The sequence below is a fragment of the Chaetodon trifascialis genome, chromosome 23 (assembly GCF_039877785.1).
Source record: "Chaetodon trifascialis isolate fChaTrf1 chromosome 23, fChaTrf1.hap1, whole genome shotgun sequence".
Lineage (NCBI taxonomy): Eukaryota > Metazoa > Chordata > Actinopteri > Chaetodontiformes > Chaetodontidae > Chaetodon > Chaetodon trifascialis.
Genome location: NC_092078.1, coordinates 11,361,614 through 11,380,693, shown reverse-complemented (window position 1 = coordinate 11,380,693; position 19,080 = coordinate 11,361,614). Strand labels below are relative to the sequence as shown.

At 43.6% G+C, this 19,080-nt stretch overlaps 1 protein-coding gene across 8 annotated transcripts in view; it reads left to right on the top strand.

Annotated features, from left to right (window-relative positions):
* The first annotated feature begins 766 nt into the window (after nucleotides 1–766).
* Nucleotides 767–19,080, top strand: part of LOC139351032 (sodium/potassium/calcium exchanger 2-like) — a 42,082-nt gene continuing 23,768 nt past the window's right edge. For 3 of the 8 annotated variants that reach the window (XM_070992668.1, XM_070992667.1, XM_070992664.1), the window contains exons 1-3: nucleotides 933–1,069; nucleotides 2,224–3,299; nucleotides 18,330–18,376. In XM_070992668.1, coding sequence (XP_070848769.1) covers nucleotides 2,396–3,299; nucleotides 18,330–18,376 — 951 coding nt within the window. In that variant the 5' untranslated portion in view covers nucleotides 933–1,069; nucleotides 2,224–2,395. Of the gene's footprint in view, nucleotides 1,070–2,220; nucleotides 3,300–18,329; nucleotides 18,377–19,080 lie in introns of all 8 variants that reach the window. The other 5 variants (XM_070992671.1, XM_070992666.1, XM_070992669.1 and 2 more) reach the window with 4 other exon arrangements.

The following is a 19,080-nucleotide window of genomic DNA, read 5'->3' as shown; positions in this document are numbered from 1 at the left end:
GGCCTGGCTCAGTCCAGTGTCAACAAAAATCCACCTCCTGCACCTTTGAAGCTTACTATTTGTGCTACATCTTCTTTGTTTGATTGACAGCTGTGGTCGACTCCAGGAAGTCACTGCACCCCCAGAAATAGTCCCGCAATAACTCCCCTAGACCCACAAAATGTAATTTTTACACTTCCTTTCTTGTATGACAGAGAAAAACCAAGATATAATTATTGAACTTTAGAAGTCCTGGTGGACAGATTTTGTCACCTTCAGACAGAGCCATTAAAACCCTGGTTTCTATGCTTAATGCTATAAGCTAACCAGATGTGAGTGGGATCAAACTCTTGGTAAGAAAGCAAATATGCAAATTTCCCAGAAATATTAAAACACCTTTTCAAATGAATATCATACTGGAGTGGGAAGATGCATCATTTGTAAAAAATCAATGATGCTGCACCTTGGGCTGCACGTGCAGTGCTCTCTTTGAGACAGGGACCCTCCGCTTGCACGTCACCTTCAAATGACCTAGGCGTGCACATAAATCAGCAACTGAGCTGAAGCTTATCCACCTGTTCGTCATCATCATAAAAAAAAAAAAAATCAGTGGAAATACTGCCTTTGCTGGGTAACCACGGCAACTCCTCCCTCAAAACGCAACATCAACAAAGCCCCCACCGCGTGAACCCAGCAGGAAAGGATACGCTGTCTGCCGCTTACCTGCCTTTATTAATAAACCAACCGGTTCACGTGGTCAGCCCAGCCCAGCACAATATTTTGCCTCACTGGCAAGGTATTTTCGACCGAGGGGATTTTTGTTCCCCCTCCTCCTCCTCCTCCTCCTCCTCTCATCCGAGACGGGAGGGATGCTGCTGCTGCCGCTGCCGCTGCTGTGAGGGAGAGAGGTGAGCGCAGTTGGAAGAGCAGTTCTCCCCCCTCCTCTGCCTCCAAAGCTCCTCCTCTGGCGTCGGAGAGCGGAGACCGGTCACATTTTTCGCTCAATGAGAGGAAGAGGGCACCGGAGAGGATTTCCTAATTTCAACCTGCTGCTGTGCCGTGCGGCTGTTTTCTCTCGCCTCTGTCAAAGGTAAGGCATGACACCGTCCGCAGCCCCGCCGCGCGTCATGCGCCTCGCCGGGGGAAACTAATGTTGGGCTGTTTTTGGTCGGGCGATGATGCTTGGCTGTTTTGTTGTGTGATGATACAGCTGGAAAGGGCGAAGGCGTTATTGAAGGGCAGACGAGGGGGGGTGAAAGAGTTGTCAGTGGTGCTGGCATCTCAGACGAGCCGTTCAGCTTAAAGGCTGTGCATCATTGAAAAGTCAAACAGGACAGGATGTGTTTTTAGCTGCTTTTCACCTGAGCGGCAGCGTCAGAGCCGTTTTCACAGACTGCAGCCCAAGTGACCGTCGGCCTTCTCATTTCGTGGCATTTTCCCAGGTAAAAACAGCAGGTTTGCGGGGGTTTTTTTTCCTGCAAGTTGTCACATTAGAAAATTGGGGTTGTTAAACCAAGCGCGTCATCTAAATGTGTAAGTTTTTTTTCTGTCTCTTTGCTGCATCCTGTGCGCACAATGGACTGTTTCATTTAAATGCTCAAACTGAAGATGTTATGCACGTGCTTCGTCTTAATTATGGAGCTTAATTAGAGAGTACTGCGAGAGAATGACAATACAGAGACCATGGGATCATTCTAAAACTCCCCAACTGCGCTAAATGTGCTTTATTCCACATGCTTGCATAACATAATCGGGAATTTCCTCTTTGATTATTGATTTATACATATCCACATGTAGCTATTTTTGGCAGTAATCAGGATTAGTCCTGATTTGTAGACTTTTCCACAGCAACAATGTCGATTGGTTAGTCTAGCCGCTATTTGTTACATCTTGTATTTTTATGAAATATAAAAGGAAAAAAACAAATATTGGCCATCACACATTACTAATTGGTTTGCAAGGCTATAAAAAAGGGAATTCCTTTTAATCAGATGTTTTACATGATAGATTTCAATTACCAAAATGGAGAAAGATTAACTTTCGATCATTACGTAATCAGTGAATCAACTAATTGTTTAGTTCTTGGTCTCATTGTACATTGTCTCACCACTCCACAGTTGAAACTGACAGAGCAGGATCTTAAAAATCATCCTTGTGATCGCAGCCTTTAATCATATCTTGTTTGAGTTTTCTTCCCTGCCTCAATAATGATTTTTCCTTCCTTCTTTTGACATTGTCCAGCAGAGGCTAATATGAAGACATCATTTGGCAAACCAGACCCTGGAAAGCACCTACAATCTCTTCAACTCATTTGAACCCGAAGACAGCGCCATGCAGTGTCTCCGGTAAAAGCTGCCCCCCTCTCCCCTCTTCCTACCTAGCCTTTGAGAGTGAGGACGCCACGAGCTGCACAGACATGGGTTCGCATCAGCCCTGCATGGATTCACTAGAGCAAAGGCCCATATTGGGTGCTGCCTGTAAGCGGCAGGGCCACCGGTGTCTGCGTAAAAAGATGAGGCCCATGCGAATCTTGGGGTTCGTCTTCAGCCTGGTGGCTGTAAGTGCCGTCTCCTTCAGTGCCTTGACCTGGAGCTCGGGGGGGCTCAGTGAGCCAATGCTCCCCCAGGAGAGTCTCCACCAGCTGGCGCCTCACAGGACTCTCCTTTTCACTCCACCTGAGAGGGACCCCAATGTGTCAGCCGACATGCCAATAGCCATGAGATCTACAGCAGATAGCAACGAGAGCCAGGGGGAGTACCCGCCAGACATTTTCACCATTGAGGAGAGGCGCCAAGGCGCGGTGGTCCTCCACATGTTTGGCATGATCTACATGTTCATAGCCTTAGCCATAGTGTGTGATGAGTTCTTTGTCCCAGCGCTGACAGTCATCACAGAGAAGCTGACCATTTCGGACGACGTCGCAGGCGCCACCTTCATGGCGGCAGGCGGCTCGGCCCCGGAGCTCTTCACCTCCATCATCGGCGTCTTCATCTCACACAGCAACGTGGGCATTGGGACCATCGTGGGCTCGGCCGTCTTCAACATCCTCTTCGTGATTGGGATGTGTGCCATCTTCTCCAAGGAGATCCTCAACCTGACGTGGTGGCCGCTCTTCCGTGACGTCTCCTTCTACATCCTGGATCTGATCCTGCTCATCATCTTCTTCCTGGATAACATCATCTCCGTGTGGGAAAGTGTAACGCTGCTCTCAGGCTACGCCGCCTACGTGATCTTCATGAAGTTCAACGGCAAAGTTGAGGGCTTCGTCAAAGATTGCATGAACAAGAACCAAGTGGTAGAAGTAGAAGTGCAGCCCAAGGTGAGTTGGTTTCTCGACCCTTATTATTTTACTCCCACTTCCCTTCACCTCCATCTCCTCTGAAAATGCAATTTCACAGGAAATTTCAGACCATGACGAAGTTGCAGCAGCTGTGCAGTGATAAGTTCTAGCATTTTGGCTAATAGAAATGACCTTCAGTGTTTCCTCTGGCATTGGAACACACACTCATCCTTTTACACATATCATGCAGCTGATTTTAATGAAGTCAGGCTTACTTTGATTATTGTTTCAGCTGAGCCAAAAAAAGGAAAAAAGCAGTCTGCTGGTAGAGATGTGCTTTTTAATTCCATGCATCTATTCTTTGTTCTCATCAACCTAATGACCATTTTCAAATTAAGAGCAGTGTCTCACTCTTAGATCATCCAATATGCATCAACCAATGTCAAACATATGTTTTAAGAGACTGGCTTATGGGATGCATATTCATGACTCTAGAATAGGAGAAATAATAGAAACTCAGTGGGTGTTAAGTTTGGAGTATTTACAACAACTAAACTGACCATTGTGCTTTAATGCGGTTCAAGCGACGCTGCACAGGGCTGGCTTACAGTATTCCACTGTGGGATTAATAAAACAGAGTCAAATGTGTAATTCTGGGTTAAGCTCTACAAATTGTGTCCCGGTCTGACAAACAAATCCCTTGGAAAATCTCAGGAGCTATTTTTTTCTCCCAGTTAAAGATTTCCAACATAAATGTTGTGTTCAAACTGTTGCGCAAACACGTAAAACACATCCAACATGATGAGGTAAATGCCTCCAGGGTGGCTGTGCTAGTCATGGTTGTTCCTCCATATTGGTTCTCAGGGGAGGTTCTTCACACGCAGTCACTCAGTGCAGCATTTAACTTTTCGCTCAGTCGCATAAACAGTGAGTTCTCCATAGACCAAAAACAGCAGAATTCTTTGTGCTGCTTCAAAAAACATTCGCTACCTCAATGACACTTGAGGGCAAAAGACACTGCAGTGCAATTTGATGCTGGTGTAGAGATTATCCGGACGGATTTAGATTTCTTTTGTTACATGAAATGGAAATGAAATTTTGAGAAAGTTGTATTATGAAGCTTTAATTAAATCTGGATTTATTCTAAGTACATAAAGGATATTTAAACTGCAGGTTACACAATGATGGGGGGGGGGACTCTCGAGGAAGCCAACACTGCTGCAATTGCAGTGTGTAAACCACAATGCTAAAATTAAAGCCTCTCTTCATTTAAAAGCAGGCGTGAAAGTAGTTCCTCTCTGTAGGTCCTGTTTCTGCCATAACAATTTGATTTACGTGCAAGAAAAGAGTGAGAACTGAGGTGTACAGGATGAGTGTCAAGAGAAGACTCAGGTGACCTTGAGCTGCAATGGATTCTGGGTACCTTGGCCAACAGAACAGTGTGTGTGTTGAAAGACAAGTTTGTTTTTTTTGGGGGGGGGGGGGGGGGGTAGTCCGAGACAGATGAGTCGATCAAACCCCGCCATCACGTCTCACCTCCTGTGACACTCGCAGCAGATTTAGCTTCTCCCCTCCCTTGCACCGAAAACATCAAAAACTCGAAATGAATGAGTTGAAGGTGTCCAAAAAGTGTGAAACTGTTATTTTAACAGATATGGGTTTTGAGTTAACCTCTTTTAATGCGTGGTCTGGGTTAGTGGAACGAGAAAGGCACAAATATTATTAGAATATAATCATCTAAACACCCTTCTTAATCAAGCTTTGACACTTTGGGGACGTGTATTTCGAGACACAAGCGTTATTTTCAGATTTAATTGCCAATTTAGCAAGCGTGTGTGTGTGTGCGTGTGTAAAAATTCATACATGACTAACGCAGAGTAAAATGGCCGGGCGAGTACAATGAGTTAACTCATAAGAGTCCTGTAAAATAATCCAGTGTCTGATTTTGTGCTTATTGTTTTTTGTCTTTTGCCACCGTGAACCGAGAGCATTTGTTTTTTTTTAATCATGTCCCACGTCACGACTGAGCTGCAAGGTGTCCTTAATCCTCCATACATTACCGCTCAGGTGTGAAGTATCGCACTGTAAGGACAATAGGATGTCATTTGACGCCATGCCCTTGAACTAAACGCTTGATTAAATTGGGCTTCCCTGAGATTATTTCACGCATTATGATATTGGGATGTCCCCGGTGCGTGTTACGTCGCTGCCATAGACAGAAACACAGGACAGTCAGCTGCAGAAGAGAAGTGGCGTCACCCTAAACATGGAAGCGTGGAGGTCGCTTGGTTGCTATCACAATTTCTGAAGTAGATACCATGTGAAGTTCAGCCATGGGAGCAACATGGACAACAGTGTGATGTTCTGCATTTAGAAGTCATCACTCAATTTTGGAGCGTCTGTGACCGCTGCCTCTCATCTCATTACATAACTGCTTGTACTGCAATCTCTTTTTCCCCCTTTTTTTTTAATTTGACATGAAAAGTTTCTTTGTGTAACTTGTTTATTCTGCTCCCGGTACCACAAAAATAGATGGCTTTGCTTCTCTTATTTTCTCCAAAGTAATGCCTCAGCTCCCAGGCAGAGCGTTAAATGGTGAGAGCAGGCCTTGCTTTTCCATCATTTGACAAATTGTGTCTCCCCCTCCGTCCAGGGATGAGGTGTAACATTAGCAATACCACACAAACACAACTGTCAGATCCCTGCATGGATGCTAGGTCTACTTAAAGCCATTGTTTTATAGCAGTTCAGCCTCATCAAATGTAAGATGCAATAATCTCTCAATCCAGTTAACACAACCATGGATGCTCCATCATGCCATGCACTTAGACAACTTGGAATTTCAGAAAAATAGGATAGCAAAGGCCTTTTCTTTCAGCATGTAAAGTTATAGACAGATGGGAGCGCGTTTAAGACCTCACATAGTTTGGGGACTGACTGCATGTGGATTGTTTGACGTTTTTTCCCAAATCTCAGTTGTACAAACGCTCTTGCAGTTGCAAATCCTCACGAAAACCATTATTACTGTAACTGCTTACTACTGATGATGACAGCTTGACACAAAGTTGCAGTAACTCAGCTCCCAGTCAAAGAATCAGTCAGCTGCAGGTGAAACATGAACTCCGCTTACACCTCTTATTAAACACCACCACACATACTGAGAGCTATTAACGTGACTGCTAACAAGTGACACTTAAAGCGACATTAACTGATTGTTTTCGGCCACGTGGAAGAGACAGACACAAAGCAGCATTCGCATTCATTTGGCGTTATCGCACGACTGTCAGCTCTTTAGCTGCTAAATGCTCCGCTATGTTCACCAGCTGGTCGCTAACTTCGCTGCCTGACATTTGGCGCCAGCGTCCAGTTGTTTTTTAGAGCTTTTTGTAACAAGCTGAGGGAGAAGCAGACAGTGAAGTCGTGGGCCATGAAGCCAAAACAATGGGCTGAAAGACAGCGAAGTGAGGGTCGCAACTGCCTGCTGATTCGCCGCTATGACCCCTTTCATATCATTTGAAGCAGCTAAAAATGAGTAGAAATCATGGAGCAGTTTTAATAAACTCATGCAATCCTGCTTCAGAGTTGTCAGTTCACTTAATTCCTGTGCATGACATGTGATTTCATTTGTTCTTCTTTGACCCAAACAGATGTTGGAAGGATGTATTTACCTATTAGCTCTGGCCCGATTGGTGCCTAATACCTTTGTTTACCTAATGAGTGCTTAGCTGTTGGTTAATCTCACAACAAGGGCAGTCTGCCTTAGCCCAGCGAGTTAGATTCCCACCTCTGCAACTCTATCTCCTATGAGACATGACCCTGCACACTGGCTGGGTCTGTTAATATTATTGTAATTAGAATTTCCCTCACTGAGTTTAGAGGAATTCTCTTTATTTAAAAGTACTGATTTTATACTGAGGATAAGGCCACACAAGGCTACCAGCGGCCTGCATCGAAAAACACTGCAGTGTAATACAATCCAATGCAGTATCCCTGCATCAAATATTACCTTTGTGAAGCTTAAAATAGTCGCTTTCTTTGAGGATTTTTGAGGCTATAGTTGTCCGTTTGTGTTGTGTTTGCAGTATATTTAGTCTGCTGCTGTTATCCTGTCACATCTGTCAAGCCAGTCCCCCTCTGCATTAGCGCCAAAGGCTGACTGCAGTGTCACACATCTTGGCCCTGTGAGCTACAAGAGTTCACAGGTCAAAGATGGCGTCATTTCACTGCATCGCTGCCCTTAGATGTTGCACGTTCTCTCAGAGCTAAGCTTCTTAGTCTTGCGGTGCGGTTGCGACTTAACGGGATGATGCACAAGGGTCTGATTGCTGAACCCTAGGTCACTCAGTATGTGCAGAGTGGCCGAAGGAGGTCACCAATGCTTGAGGGCTTTTCCTCGCCATCTGAACGCATCTCACGCACTCAGTAAATTCTTATTGAAGACTGTGGGGGCACAGTTCAAGGTCACAATGGCGCTAGAGGCTCCTACGTTTGCCTCACAAGCTTGAAAGATCATGGCAGGGCAAGATGGAGGAGTATAAATATCACCAGCTCAAGATTTTCTCTGCTTCATCCATTTTTCACTGGAGAAACAACAGATGTGTGTGTATTACACTTTGGCTTCGCATGCTGATGGTGTCCCACTGAAGCAATCATTTGTCCAACCCCTCGTCGAACCAGTAAGCCAAGCCAATCAATGCTGGCATCTTAACCACGCTTCACAAAGAGGAGTAGCATTTTTTTTCCATTCCAATCTGTAACATTTTCTTTTTATAGCGATTGTGAGAGATTCAAAAAACTCTTTTAAAGAGGTCAGTTCAGGTCCGACGTGGCTCAAAGTCCCATTTATAAGGAACATCAGTGAAGGCTTGCTCTATCCATGCGTGGCCCCCTCCTCAGGACCACCTCAGCATGCCAGCCCAGGCTTCTGTTGTTATCTTGTGGCCTCTCTCATTGTTTGGCTGATGGACTGACTGGCTGCTTTTGAAAAAACTGGCTCAGGCAGATCAGATTAGCCAGCACTTTGCACGCTGTGGTTTTATGAAAGACAGGGGAGTGACGAGCCCCCAACTACTTGTTATGATCATGGCGACACACAAGAAGTCAGTTTATCAGTGATGATAATTAAAGCAAAGTCTCTCTGTCATTTTAAAGGGAGAACGCGGCCACCTGACAATGCATCGCAAACAACTAGCATTTGATTATCAACCTACAATGTGGAATCAGGCTGAATTTGATAATGCTAGATCGTCACATTAAATCCATGTGAGCATGATGTCAGCATCAGAATGAGCAAATTAAAGGACCGATAAGTCATAGGAAGATTTTGAATCAAGTAAGAGCAAAACATCGCACATACTTGTTGAAATGAATAGAGTTTGCAGATTGGAGTGTGGGTTAGAGTCTGCGTCCAACCACGGACTAGATGGCTGCTATCGTCAACGCCGGATAAGCCAGCGTGTATCGAGGCAGATGTTGGTTCTGCTGAGATGGAAGGTGCGACCTCTGATGTATTACCAAGCTATAAATAGCGTCACGGAGGCGAGATCTTCCATCAGGATGCGCTTCAAAGATCAGTTACAAGGCGGCTTCTGTGCAGGGAGCAGACTGCGTTTCCTCCCTGTGTGTCTGCACGATCGGGCACCGGTGCTGATGCCGTGCACCTTCTGTATATTCACACATGCAGCTCGTTTTTTATTTTTACAGTCCAATCCCAGCGATCCCCCACGTCATGCTCTATAATACCAGGCTGCCTTGCATGAACTTTGTCACTAGCTGTGTGTTTCAGTTGTGTGACGTGTTCATGGGATTATCTCCCATTATGACGGATGTCAACCTAATTTTCAGCAAAATCCAGATGTGCACCACTGAACTCCTACCAAATTATAAACTACATCTGCTTCAGATTGCTTGTTTTGGGCTGGATTTTACTGCAATGAAAGCAGTTGTCAAGCTAATTTCTATGAAATCCTGTCGAAATTTAATTCCAGTAAAAGTATGGTTTGCACAATACCCAGGAACATTCCCCTTACTTATATTTAGACGTGCAGATTGTGTGCTACTATGATGAAACTTGAATGGAAATTTCTTCTCACGATGTCCTTTGTACAGCGTGCGCCTTTATCCTTGATTCGTCCTGTGTATTGTATGAAAGCGGTGAGTAGTTGTGTTTGTATCCTTTAAAAGGAGAGTTGTAGAAGTGACCTTGGTTTAAATTGAAAGAAAAATAGGAAGAAGTCAGTCACGCTCGTGTGCGTTCCATGCAGGCCCAAGGTTACTGAGGGAAGACACAGCAAAGCAGAAGCGTGATTTCACTTCATAAAGTAGAGGAAAATTAGTCGTACTGATGGTTTGACGTCTAAATTTTCAAGCAAAGTTCAAGTGGAAACAAGCTAAGCTGAGCTGTCTTTTAAGGTCACGCATCTGCACATAAGCCGGCAAACACATACAGTATATAGATGCAGTCACAGAGAGAATTGTTTTGCCGCTTGAGCTCAGCCAGCGACAACGGAGCCAGAGTTCAATCATTTAAAAATAAAAAGCCTGCGACTTTGATCTCACCATGACGATGAGGAGTCCAAGTTTTATCATCTGCTCCAGCTGTGGCTCCTTGTCTGAGGAGGAGGGGCACGACTGTCGAGCCAGTAATTAGAATTTGGAGGTTCTACCTTGTGTTTGAGCTGTTAGTCAATAGAGATAAAGGCATTGGTCAGAACACAGGAACGGGCCAATCAAAAACACAGGTTTTAGGACATTAGTGTGGAGGGCTTCTTTCGCCGCCTGTCTTCTGTTGTCTACAATTACTTTAGCTCTCTCGGCAGCTTCATTGCTCTTCAACAGCGCCTTGCTTTTGTCCAAATCCAATTTAATTGCATTTAGGAGTAATAATTGTGCATGCGAAGTTCTCATTTGCATCAAAGGTGCTAATGTCTACTTTTTATGTGGTCCTAGATTGATTATTGTACTATTTGGCTTCCCCCCTCCATTCTTATCAGAGCGGACAGTGGCTCTCCACCGCCTCCTCAGTGCTGTTAATGGTTTGAAGGTCACCCTGTCACTTATTACAGTGCCTGTGTAATTATCAAAAGCACAATGCGGCCTACTTTAAAAATAAGTAAAACATGGAAGCTTGTTGTTTTTGCCATAGAAAGATCATTGTACATGCAAATCAGAGCCATTGTGAGTTGATCCACTTCATCTGTGAAAAAAAGTTTCCTTCATTTCTTTATCTTATCATAAAGACCAATCCTGCTCTCACTTGACACACTCAATGAGACCACATATGGAATCAAGCTGCAGTTTTCCTGTACTGTACTACAGTGCTTTGATTCTAGACATACTGAGGTCAGAACTGAAACACCGTCCTGATAATCGAGCTAATTCATTCAGTTATAAACTTTTTTTAAATCTCGAAGAACCACGAAGGGCTTGCCGTGAATAACTCTCTGCTTGCAACTTCTTGAATGTGTTTTTATATCTTTGATAGCAAACTGACTGTCTTTAGGTTTTAACTGGTATTTTTCACTTTTTGGGGGACATTTGATGACCAAATTTAGCAATAAGCAAGAAAAATACTTTGCAGATTCATTGATAATGAGACTAATAGCTAGTTGCAGCCCTCCGCGAGCCTTTAATGTACATAAAGTGTTTAAAATACACCATGAAGCCGGTTTTCTTCATGTTTGTATCAGTTGTCACAATTCCGTAGAGGAATTTTTTAGGGGATGAGAGTGATGCAAAGAGGCAATTTTGCCTTGTTTGTTTTAAAAATCTGCCGCTTATTTTCTGTTCACGTCCAGTCACGCTGATCCCGGTCTTGGCCCTCGATGCAGTACCATGGACAGCACTGTCTCAAGCTAACTGGTCTTCAGCACTGTTAAGCAGTCGTGGCATCAGTGCTGTATTTCATGTGTAGTGCAGTGGTGTCAACTTTCACCATCACTCTTGGCATCAGGGATTACCCCATAATGCCTTGTGAATAGCTCAAGAAATTTGTGGGTTTTTTTTGTTTTTTTTAAGTGACATGGATTCAAGCCACTGCGTAGTTGAGGGATGCAGCTGCTCCCAATAACGCCCCATTTGAGGCCATGTCGCACCAGTGTAACTCTACAACAAGGGAAATTTTTAAAGGGAACACTTGAGATAAAACCCAAGCCGTCTTGCAAGTATAGGGTGCTTTTCCTGAGCTAGTTAATGTGGACAGTTGTTCAAAGAGCCTTAACGTCACACTGGGGAACTGCTATATCCAACACATTTTATGGCTCACTCAGAGGATCTCAGTAGGACTGGATCGTGAAGCTGTTCGTCTGTAATGTTTAATGGATGTGTATTTTGATGTAACCTAGACTGCCTGAAAAGCTCTGGCTCCAGCTTTAACCGCCGTCTTCATTGGAGGCCATTTCTATCTGATTTGTCCACTGTTTGATCCTTGGGTAATTTTACCTCCTGAGGCTAGCAGGTGTTCAGATAATCAGATGTGATATGAGCTAATGTAGTTCTAGAGTCCCAGCTATACATTTTATTTTGTTATAATCTTAAGAATTGATGACACGTGATTGGTCATGTGACCTTTGTCTGTTTAATTCAGTAGCTCAAGGCCATGAAGATCAGGGCATACGTGCATCCAGATTTAGTAATGGCCCTGTTGCAAAGAAATTCTGGAAAACTTGAAATGAGAGATTGCTGGGTTTTCTTTTTTCCTTTTTTTCAACGGGAGAGCCTGAAGGTGAAACGTTGAGGCTTGCAAGAAACTGAAAGCCTTATCGATCAAAGGCTATTTTTGAAAGCGGGGTCGAATTAGCTAATGTAACTGCACTGTAAAAGCATCATGTGAAGGGCACCGAGATCCCTATCTCGTGGCCGTATGAAATGACACACAGGACCACAGTGAGACGGAAACAGTGCATATGGTTAGAGGTGGCTGAGGACCGGCGGGCCTTACATGCTTAACTCCTTCCTCGGGGGGATTTTTGACCCTCAACATCAGCCTCACTAAGCTGTAGCAGCTGAACATTACATCAGCTCTGAGAGTTGTGCTTCATGTAATACCCGTAATTTGTGAAATCCAGGGTGGTGATGTCTTCGCCACGCAAAGTGCTGCTGTATAGATCTCACAGCTGCAGACAGACCTGACACTGCGCAGATAACCACAGAGAATTTTAAACCAAATTTAAGAGAGTAAACTCTTAAAATGGAAGTGATTGCAATCAGACAGTCTCTAATGAGCTAATTAGAAAACGCTCTGGGCCTCAGTGAATCCGCTGAAAGCCTCTCCTCCTCTGTTCTCATCTAAGAGGGTTACCACTTATGTCCATCACTGATGGGCGAGTGATGCATATGAGGCTGCCCCTCACCCTCATCCCCACTCAAAGCCAACCAAGGTGACCTGAAAGGGCTCTATCAGCATATTACCCCGTCTGCACGAGATGAAACTGGACAACCTGACTGGCTAGCAGAGGAGGCTTCCTCCACATACTTCCAGCTCTGTAAGATAAGGGTCTAGATTAGGTGAATGAGCTATCATAAAGTAATAATTTCAGTAGAATTTAATTGCAAAACTAAATTGAAGCTGAGCTAAAGTCTGGTGATACACCAAATATGTATTAATCTGCAGCTGAAAGTAGTTCTCAACAAATGCAAAAAACAACAACAGTACTGTTATATGAGTGACGCTTGCTTAAAACCACAGTTCACAGCTGTTTCAGGAAATGACTGAGCCTCTTTAAAAAGTTTGTGAGCCATGTTGAATGATTTAAGTCTTGGGGATGGCTGGGGAAATTGGAGAAGTATTGAGTGATGAACTAATTTATTGTTGTTTGTGATACTGGTATCTGGAATTTGTTGACCAGCCTTATCCATTAAAGTAAAACCAATTAGCTGGATCGTTGGACTTGAAATAATAATGAAAATGATAGATAGATAGATTGTTGTTCTGACATTTCTAATGGCACTACAAAATAAATTAGCCAAGGAAGCAGGTCTGCTGGTTGGAGAACACACACTTCGCTATATATTTTGGACATCAACTCCGTGCTCTTGGCCCATTCAGTCCATTAAAAGTATAAGCTTCCCGGTTCCATTTGTATTGACAGAGAAATCAGCTGTTTGGGCATCCTGTCCCTCAGGTCTACAGTAAGCATATCAGGATGCATTGCATATTAGGTTTGGGAACAGTGTAAACTAGCCCAGGGAAGCATGTTTACTTAGCCATTACCTCGAACCTCTTATCATGCTATGGGTGAGTTCATGTTCACTGATGGTATCAACGACAGCCTCAGTATCCAGGTGAACTTAATACACCATAGTAGGGTATCTTGGTTTCAGTTTACATTGGTTAGGCAAATGGAGCACAAACACTGCTGGATGCCTCGACCTTTCAGCATCCGTTGGCTCCAGTTTTGTTGTCCCATCAAGGTGCTGTCGCTATTATCCCTGACTTTGTGTGTGTGTGTGTATATAGCTAGATTCTCACACCTTGTTATAAAATGTGAAGTGGTCCATATCATTTGTGCGTATACTGGGAATGTACGTTTGCAAGGGTAACACTAAGTTTCTAATACATCATCATTAGGATCAACAAGAATGCTACAGCAATACTGAGAAAACTGGAAAGTACTGTGGATGCGACACTGCAGATATGTTATTCCTATGACCAATACATGGAAAAAACCACTGCCCAGTTGCCTCAGGGCAACTACACTTGGACCACTGTCAGCAATTGAGTTTGTCCTGGTTGCCTCTGTTGGGAACCGCTTCTCTCTGTAAAATGAAAGTCTTTCAGCATCAGGAACTGGCAAGGCAGTAGCACCTGTATTGATATAACTGAACCCAAACAAAAGACAAGATATAGCTTCATCAGAATCTCTTAAGGCATGCAGATAAACAGGAGAGGGTGGCTAAGAAATCTGGGGCAGAGACTGCTGCAGCAGGAGCACGGCAGACACGCTGCAGAATATAAATGCCGACTCCTGGAAGAAACTTTTGCTCATCATTTGCTCCAATCACAAAGACAAAGAAGCCTGTTCAGCCTCAAATTGTTTACTGCATCTGCAGATCAAAAGCAGCTCTGATCTGACGGGAAAGTTTGATCAGGTTTGCAGGAGGTCATTATTGCACCTCTTGTATTTACCTGGATGAAAACCTTCCGCTGCACACGCATAATCTAGATTTAATCTGGGGAATAAATCACATTATTATTAACACAAGATTCAGTCACACAAGACAGTACACTTCAAGCACATGGAGCACTCATAGGGAAATCACAAAAAATTACTTATTCCTGATCAAACCCAGCTTTGCATGATTGAATTCACTTGCAAAAATGACACAGCAGTTTTTGTTCCCCTCTCCCAAAAGCCCAAGCCTGATTGGTTCATGGGAGGGGGGAGTAAGAGGAAGCAATTTTGCCTTAGTCCTGGTGAGCATTGCCTTGTGGGAAATCAGCGTCGTGGCAGATCCTGTAATTAGTTCTGCTTGTTAGAAAAATGAAGGGGTTACTAATTAGCAAGTGGATGGCTTCTTGACTTGTTGTGCATCTTTTCCCTTCTTTCCTTGAAGATCATCATTATCGTCTCCAGGCAAAGAAAAAAAAGGGGGAGAGAGAGGGAGAGAAACAGACAGAGAGAGAGAGATGGTGCTCAGTCGTGCTTCTCAACAGTTTAGCTCGAACACATTGAATCTAGATGGACAAATCTCAAAGGGTGTTCTGTCACGCTCTGACAGACAGGCTGCCGACTGTAAGCACGTGTAGGCAAACGCCTGGAGCTGTGCAAGATTTCACTTTTCAAGTTTGCTGAACAGCCAGACAGTCTGGATTTCACGTATCTTTACATATATAGGCTCGCTGATGCTTTATTTATAGTTTATCCACATCTACTACTTTCTCAATATGGAAGAATTTCTCATGCAAGAAATGTCAAATCGGCTTAATGTCCCAACAAGCCAATCTGTCTGGCTTTTCATTCTTGGCTCGTGCACATTATTCTTCTCCGCGTTACCTTGTGACAACCATGAAAACACCTTGTGAAGGCCCTGTTTGTCATTATTAATGACATTAATGACTCATTAATAGTTGGAGAAATTCAAATTACATCTCACTGTTTGATATTTACATTTCAAATCTTGATAATTTGCTATTTTACCGAGGATATGCGCTTGAGTAGCTGGAAGCATCCTCTGGCTAACAAATAGTCCGCTGCATAGTAGCCATGGCCCCTACGATTTAGATTTTGGAATTTAATTCCCTGCAAACTCTCTCTCTCAAAAAAAAGGAGCCCTGAAAAGGAAATGAAGTGGAAATGATATGGAAAGTGGCTCATAAGATTTAAAAAAAGTGTAAGACTGATTGCTGTTATCATAATTCACTGTATATCTATGGTGTATTAAGGAGTATATTAAGGATTTGAAGGATCAAGCACAGCTATGATGGATTTAATCAAACTCCACCATTGGGAAACAAGAAAGTGTGTGTAAAAGAAAAAAAAGGCTATTATTCCCCCGTGTAATTTGGCTTGGATGTCGAAGTATAAAGGGAGTGCAAATCAAAACCATCCAGAAATAGACCCCTTTTGTGCACCCAGATTGCATATGAGAAGACCTATAATCCGCCACTGATGTTCGAAAGTCAGGACTTCGCTTTCAGCGTTTCACCAACGTGCTCAGATTCCTCCGAAAGTCCCCTCTTTAAGCTGTGGGCAATTTGAGCAGTGAAAGCGGAAGTATTTCTGCATGATGTCACACTCTTCATCGATAATTCTCCGTAAGACAGGGTTACATGCATGTGGCTGCAGAGGGACATTTATCTCCCTCAGCTGATCCGCTTCCAAGAATGATCCTGATGTGACATTACGTAAGAACTGGAAGGCAGAGCTGCCGGTATTACAGAACACACAAACTCCAGAGAACATACTAATCTCCCTATGTGATTATTAGTCATAATATTTAACGCTGGCTTAATGAGCGACCCATGGCATAATCTCTATCTGGCACATTCACCTGTTCTCTCCTAACCCCCCCTGACTTGCCTTTGAGGAGGGTGATAGGGAGTGAAATAGAATAATTATACCCTGAGTGTGCAGGGAATTACCCTGAAGATATGAAATGGGGAAAAAATTGGGTTATAGTTGAATAGCTCTGTGGAAAATCTCAGGATTAGCTCAGCTTCCACTCTTTTTTTTTTGGACAAATGTTTAATTTCAGCGTCCCCATTTATTCTGTAGCTATACAGAGGGAAACGTAATATATGGTAAATTATGTGCCGTTAAACAGAAACAGTGGGACACAGTGGGTGCTGACATTCACACTGACTGCAGTGGTGGATTTTGCTGAAAATGACATCAGTTCCCATGCAAAAGTTAATTTCATTTGATTTAGTGAGTTCCTAATCAACAAAAGGATTGCAAACAATTTAATTTTCTTGTTTTTTTAAAATCCAGAAATCTGTTCAGCCAAATGTTAACACCCGCATAAGCTTCCATGAACCGCTGTTAACGCCACATTCCTCCTTCGCCATCAAGATATTTGATATTCAATGCAATGCAGCGTCATTTAGCATGCAAATGAATCACTGGGTTGACAAGCCTGGAGGCCCTGTCTTAAAATTTGTATGTTTGCCCTGCATTTTGAAACACTAACAAGATCAAACTGGATAATTATCTGCATTTCATTTGGCATGAGGCACTTTATCAATATACAGCATTCCTCCACATTTAAGATTTCCATGTTTCTGTCTGAAAACTGTGTAGGCTGTGAAACAAAGCCTTGATATGCTAAGATCTGAACAAAGCTTTGTGTTTGTTCCCTTGCAGTTCGAAACAGAGGGGCCTTAAGCGACTGATATTTCACACACACGTTTTTGGAGCGAGTGAGCACGGTTCAGTCAGGCAGTTGGTGAAAGGCTTTTGTTTCAAAAATAGACTGTGTTACAGTGCTGCACATGCCAAATAGGCCCGCTGGGAATGATAGCAGAGAACTGAGTGATTGTTGAAAGACCAGAGTCACTTTGGCATGATCTGGCACATACACGCCCTCAAAGGCAAAGATATCACATTAAAACTGGCACCATGAAACTGCAAGGCAAAGTTTTCAAGATTTTTGGACCCTCAGGACACGATTTTGTTTACTTCCGGGAATAGTTTGACATTTTGGGAAATATGATTATTCTTACTGAGAGTTAAATGAGAAGATACATGTCATGGCCCATTAAATATTCAGCTTCAGCTAGTTTATAGTTAGCTTAACTTAGCACGAACAGCTCTGTCCAAACAAAATCCAACTATCAGCACAGATGAAGCTCACTAATTAACATGTTATATCTATTTGTTGCTGTGTTTTGAATTTGCACAAATTAAACAAATTAGACACATGGCTAAGGCTAGCTGTTTCCCAAGCTAACTTTGTCCCCCTGTTTTGCTAAGCTAACTGCTCACTGACGTTCTGAAATTTCAAACGATTCCTTGTACTTATCTTTACTATTTAGCAGTCTTCTACATGGTTGACAGATTATGTTACCTTTGTTACCTTTAGACTCAGCGAGGCTAGCAGTTTCCCTTCACTTCCAGTCTTTGTGCTACGCTAAGCTAACTGGCTGCAGGCTATATCTTCATATTTAAATTACAGTACAATAAGCATCATAGTGGTATCAATCTTTTCAAGGTCTTGGCAACAATGTAAATAAGTGTATCTCCCAAAACTTATTACATTTTTGCCTCTTCACTCTTTAGACTGCCTTTACAGTGTTTACCAAGACATGCCAGGAATTGTGATATGAGCCGACGTCCTTGAGTCAAATTAGGGAAACTGAAATGACGTTTTTGAATGAATCTCAAGGAAATTCAAGTAGACAATCCAATCTTGCTCAGCTTGCGACTGACAGCAGGCACAGCAGTGGGGAGGAATGTGTCCCTCAAGTCTTGTCCACTTACATCACAGTCAGTCATCACCATCACTGTAATGTCTCTCTCTACCGTCTTTTCATCTTGTCTGTGTGGTTGTGTGCGGCATGCTTCACATCTATGTCCTGTTTTCTCTTTCTCTCCCTCTCCCCCCCTTTTACTTCTTCTTCTCTCTGTGTTGGATGAGAAGGCAAGTCCGGGGGCACCAGAGGATGACGGCAAGTTGTCGGTAGGTCCTGTCTGATTGACACTCTTCCCGTCTGCTTCTGTGTTTGTCCCTGTTTCTGTGTAGACGTAGTAGCGTAACTTGTGTTTCTCCCACCATAGTGTGAACGAGACATGTACGCTGTTATCTCTAACCTCCAGCCTCCCCGTGCACGGAGACGAGCTCCGTCTGTTTTCCGAAGCATTTGTGCAAGTTACAGTTTGTACACGGCATGCAAAAGACAATCGAGGAAGGAGCATGTGTTTTGAAAACCTAAGACTCTTTTAATGCTTGTATACTTTCCAACAAGCGTGCCACAGTGTTTAGTTTTCATCCCGATTGCAATGGGAGAAGATAAAACAGAGCAGCAGAAGGAGAATCATCAGGGTCGCACCGAGAAGACACATCTAACACAAGCCCTGCCAGTCTACATGTCTCCCTTGCCTCCCGCTCACACCCATATTGGCCTGTGAATTAGCACCCGACACCTCCTGTGCCTACGCATCACCTGTGGGCAGCTGAAGGGGGACACACTCCAAACAGCTGCCGCCTGCAACTGCGCCTAATTTCCCACAGTTCTCAAGTTCAGCTTCGACTGCTGGAGTGACCTTGGCGAGGGTTGTTTTGGAAGAAAGGCCTCATATGCCACTTAAATGCCTGTCTCAACCCGCGGGGCTGATATTTTTAAGAAGCAGACGCACTTTATGATAGTTTTACTGGGTTGCAGG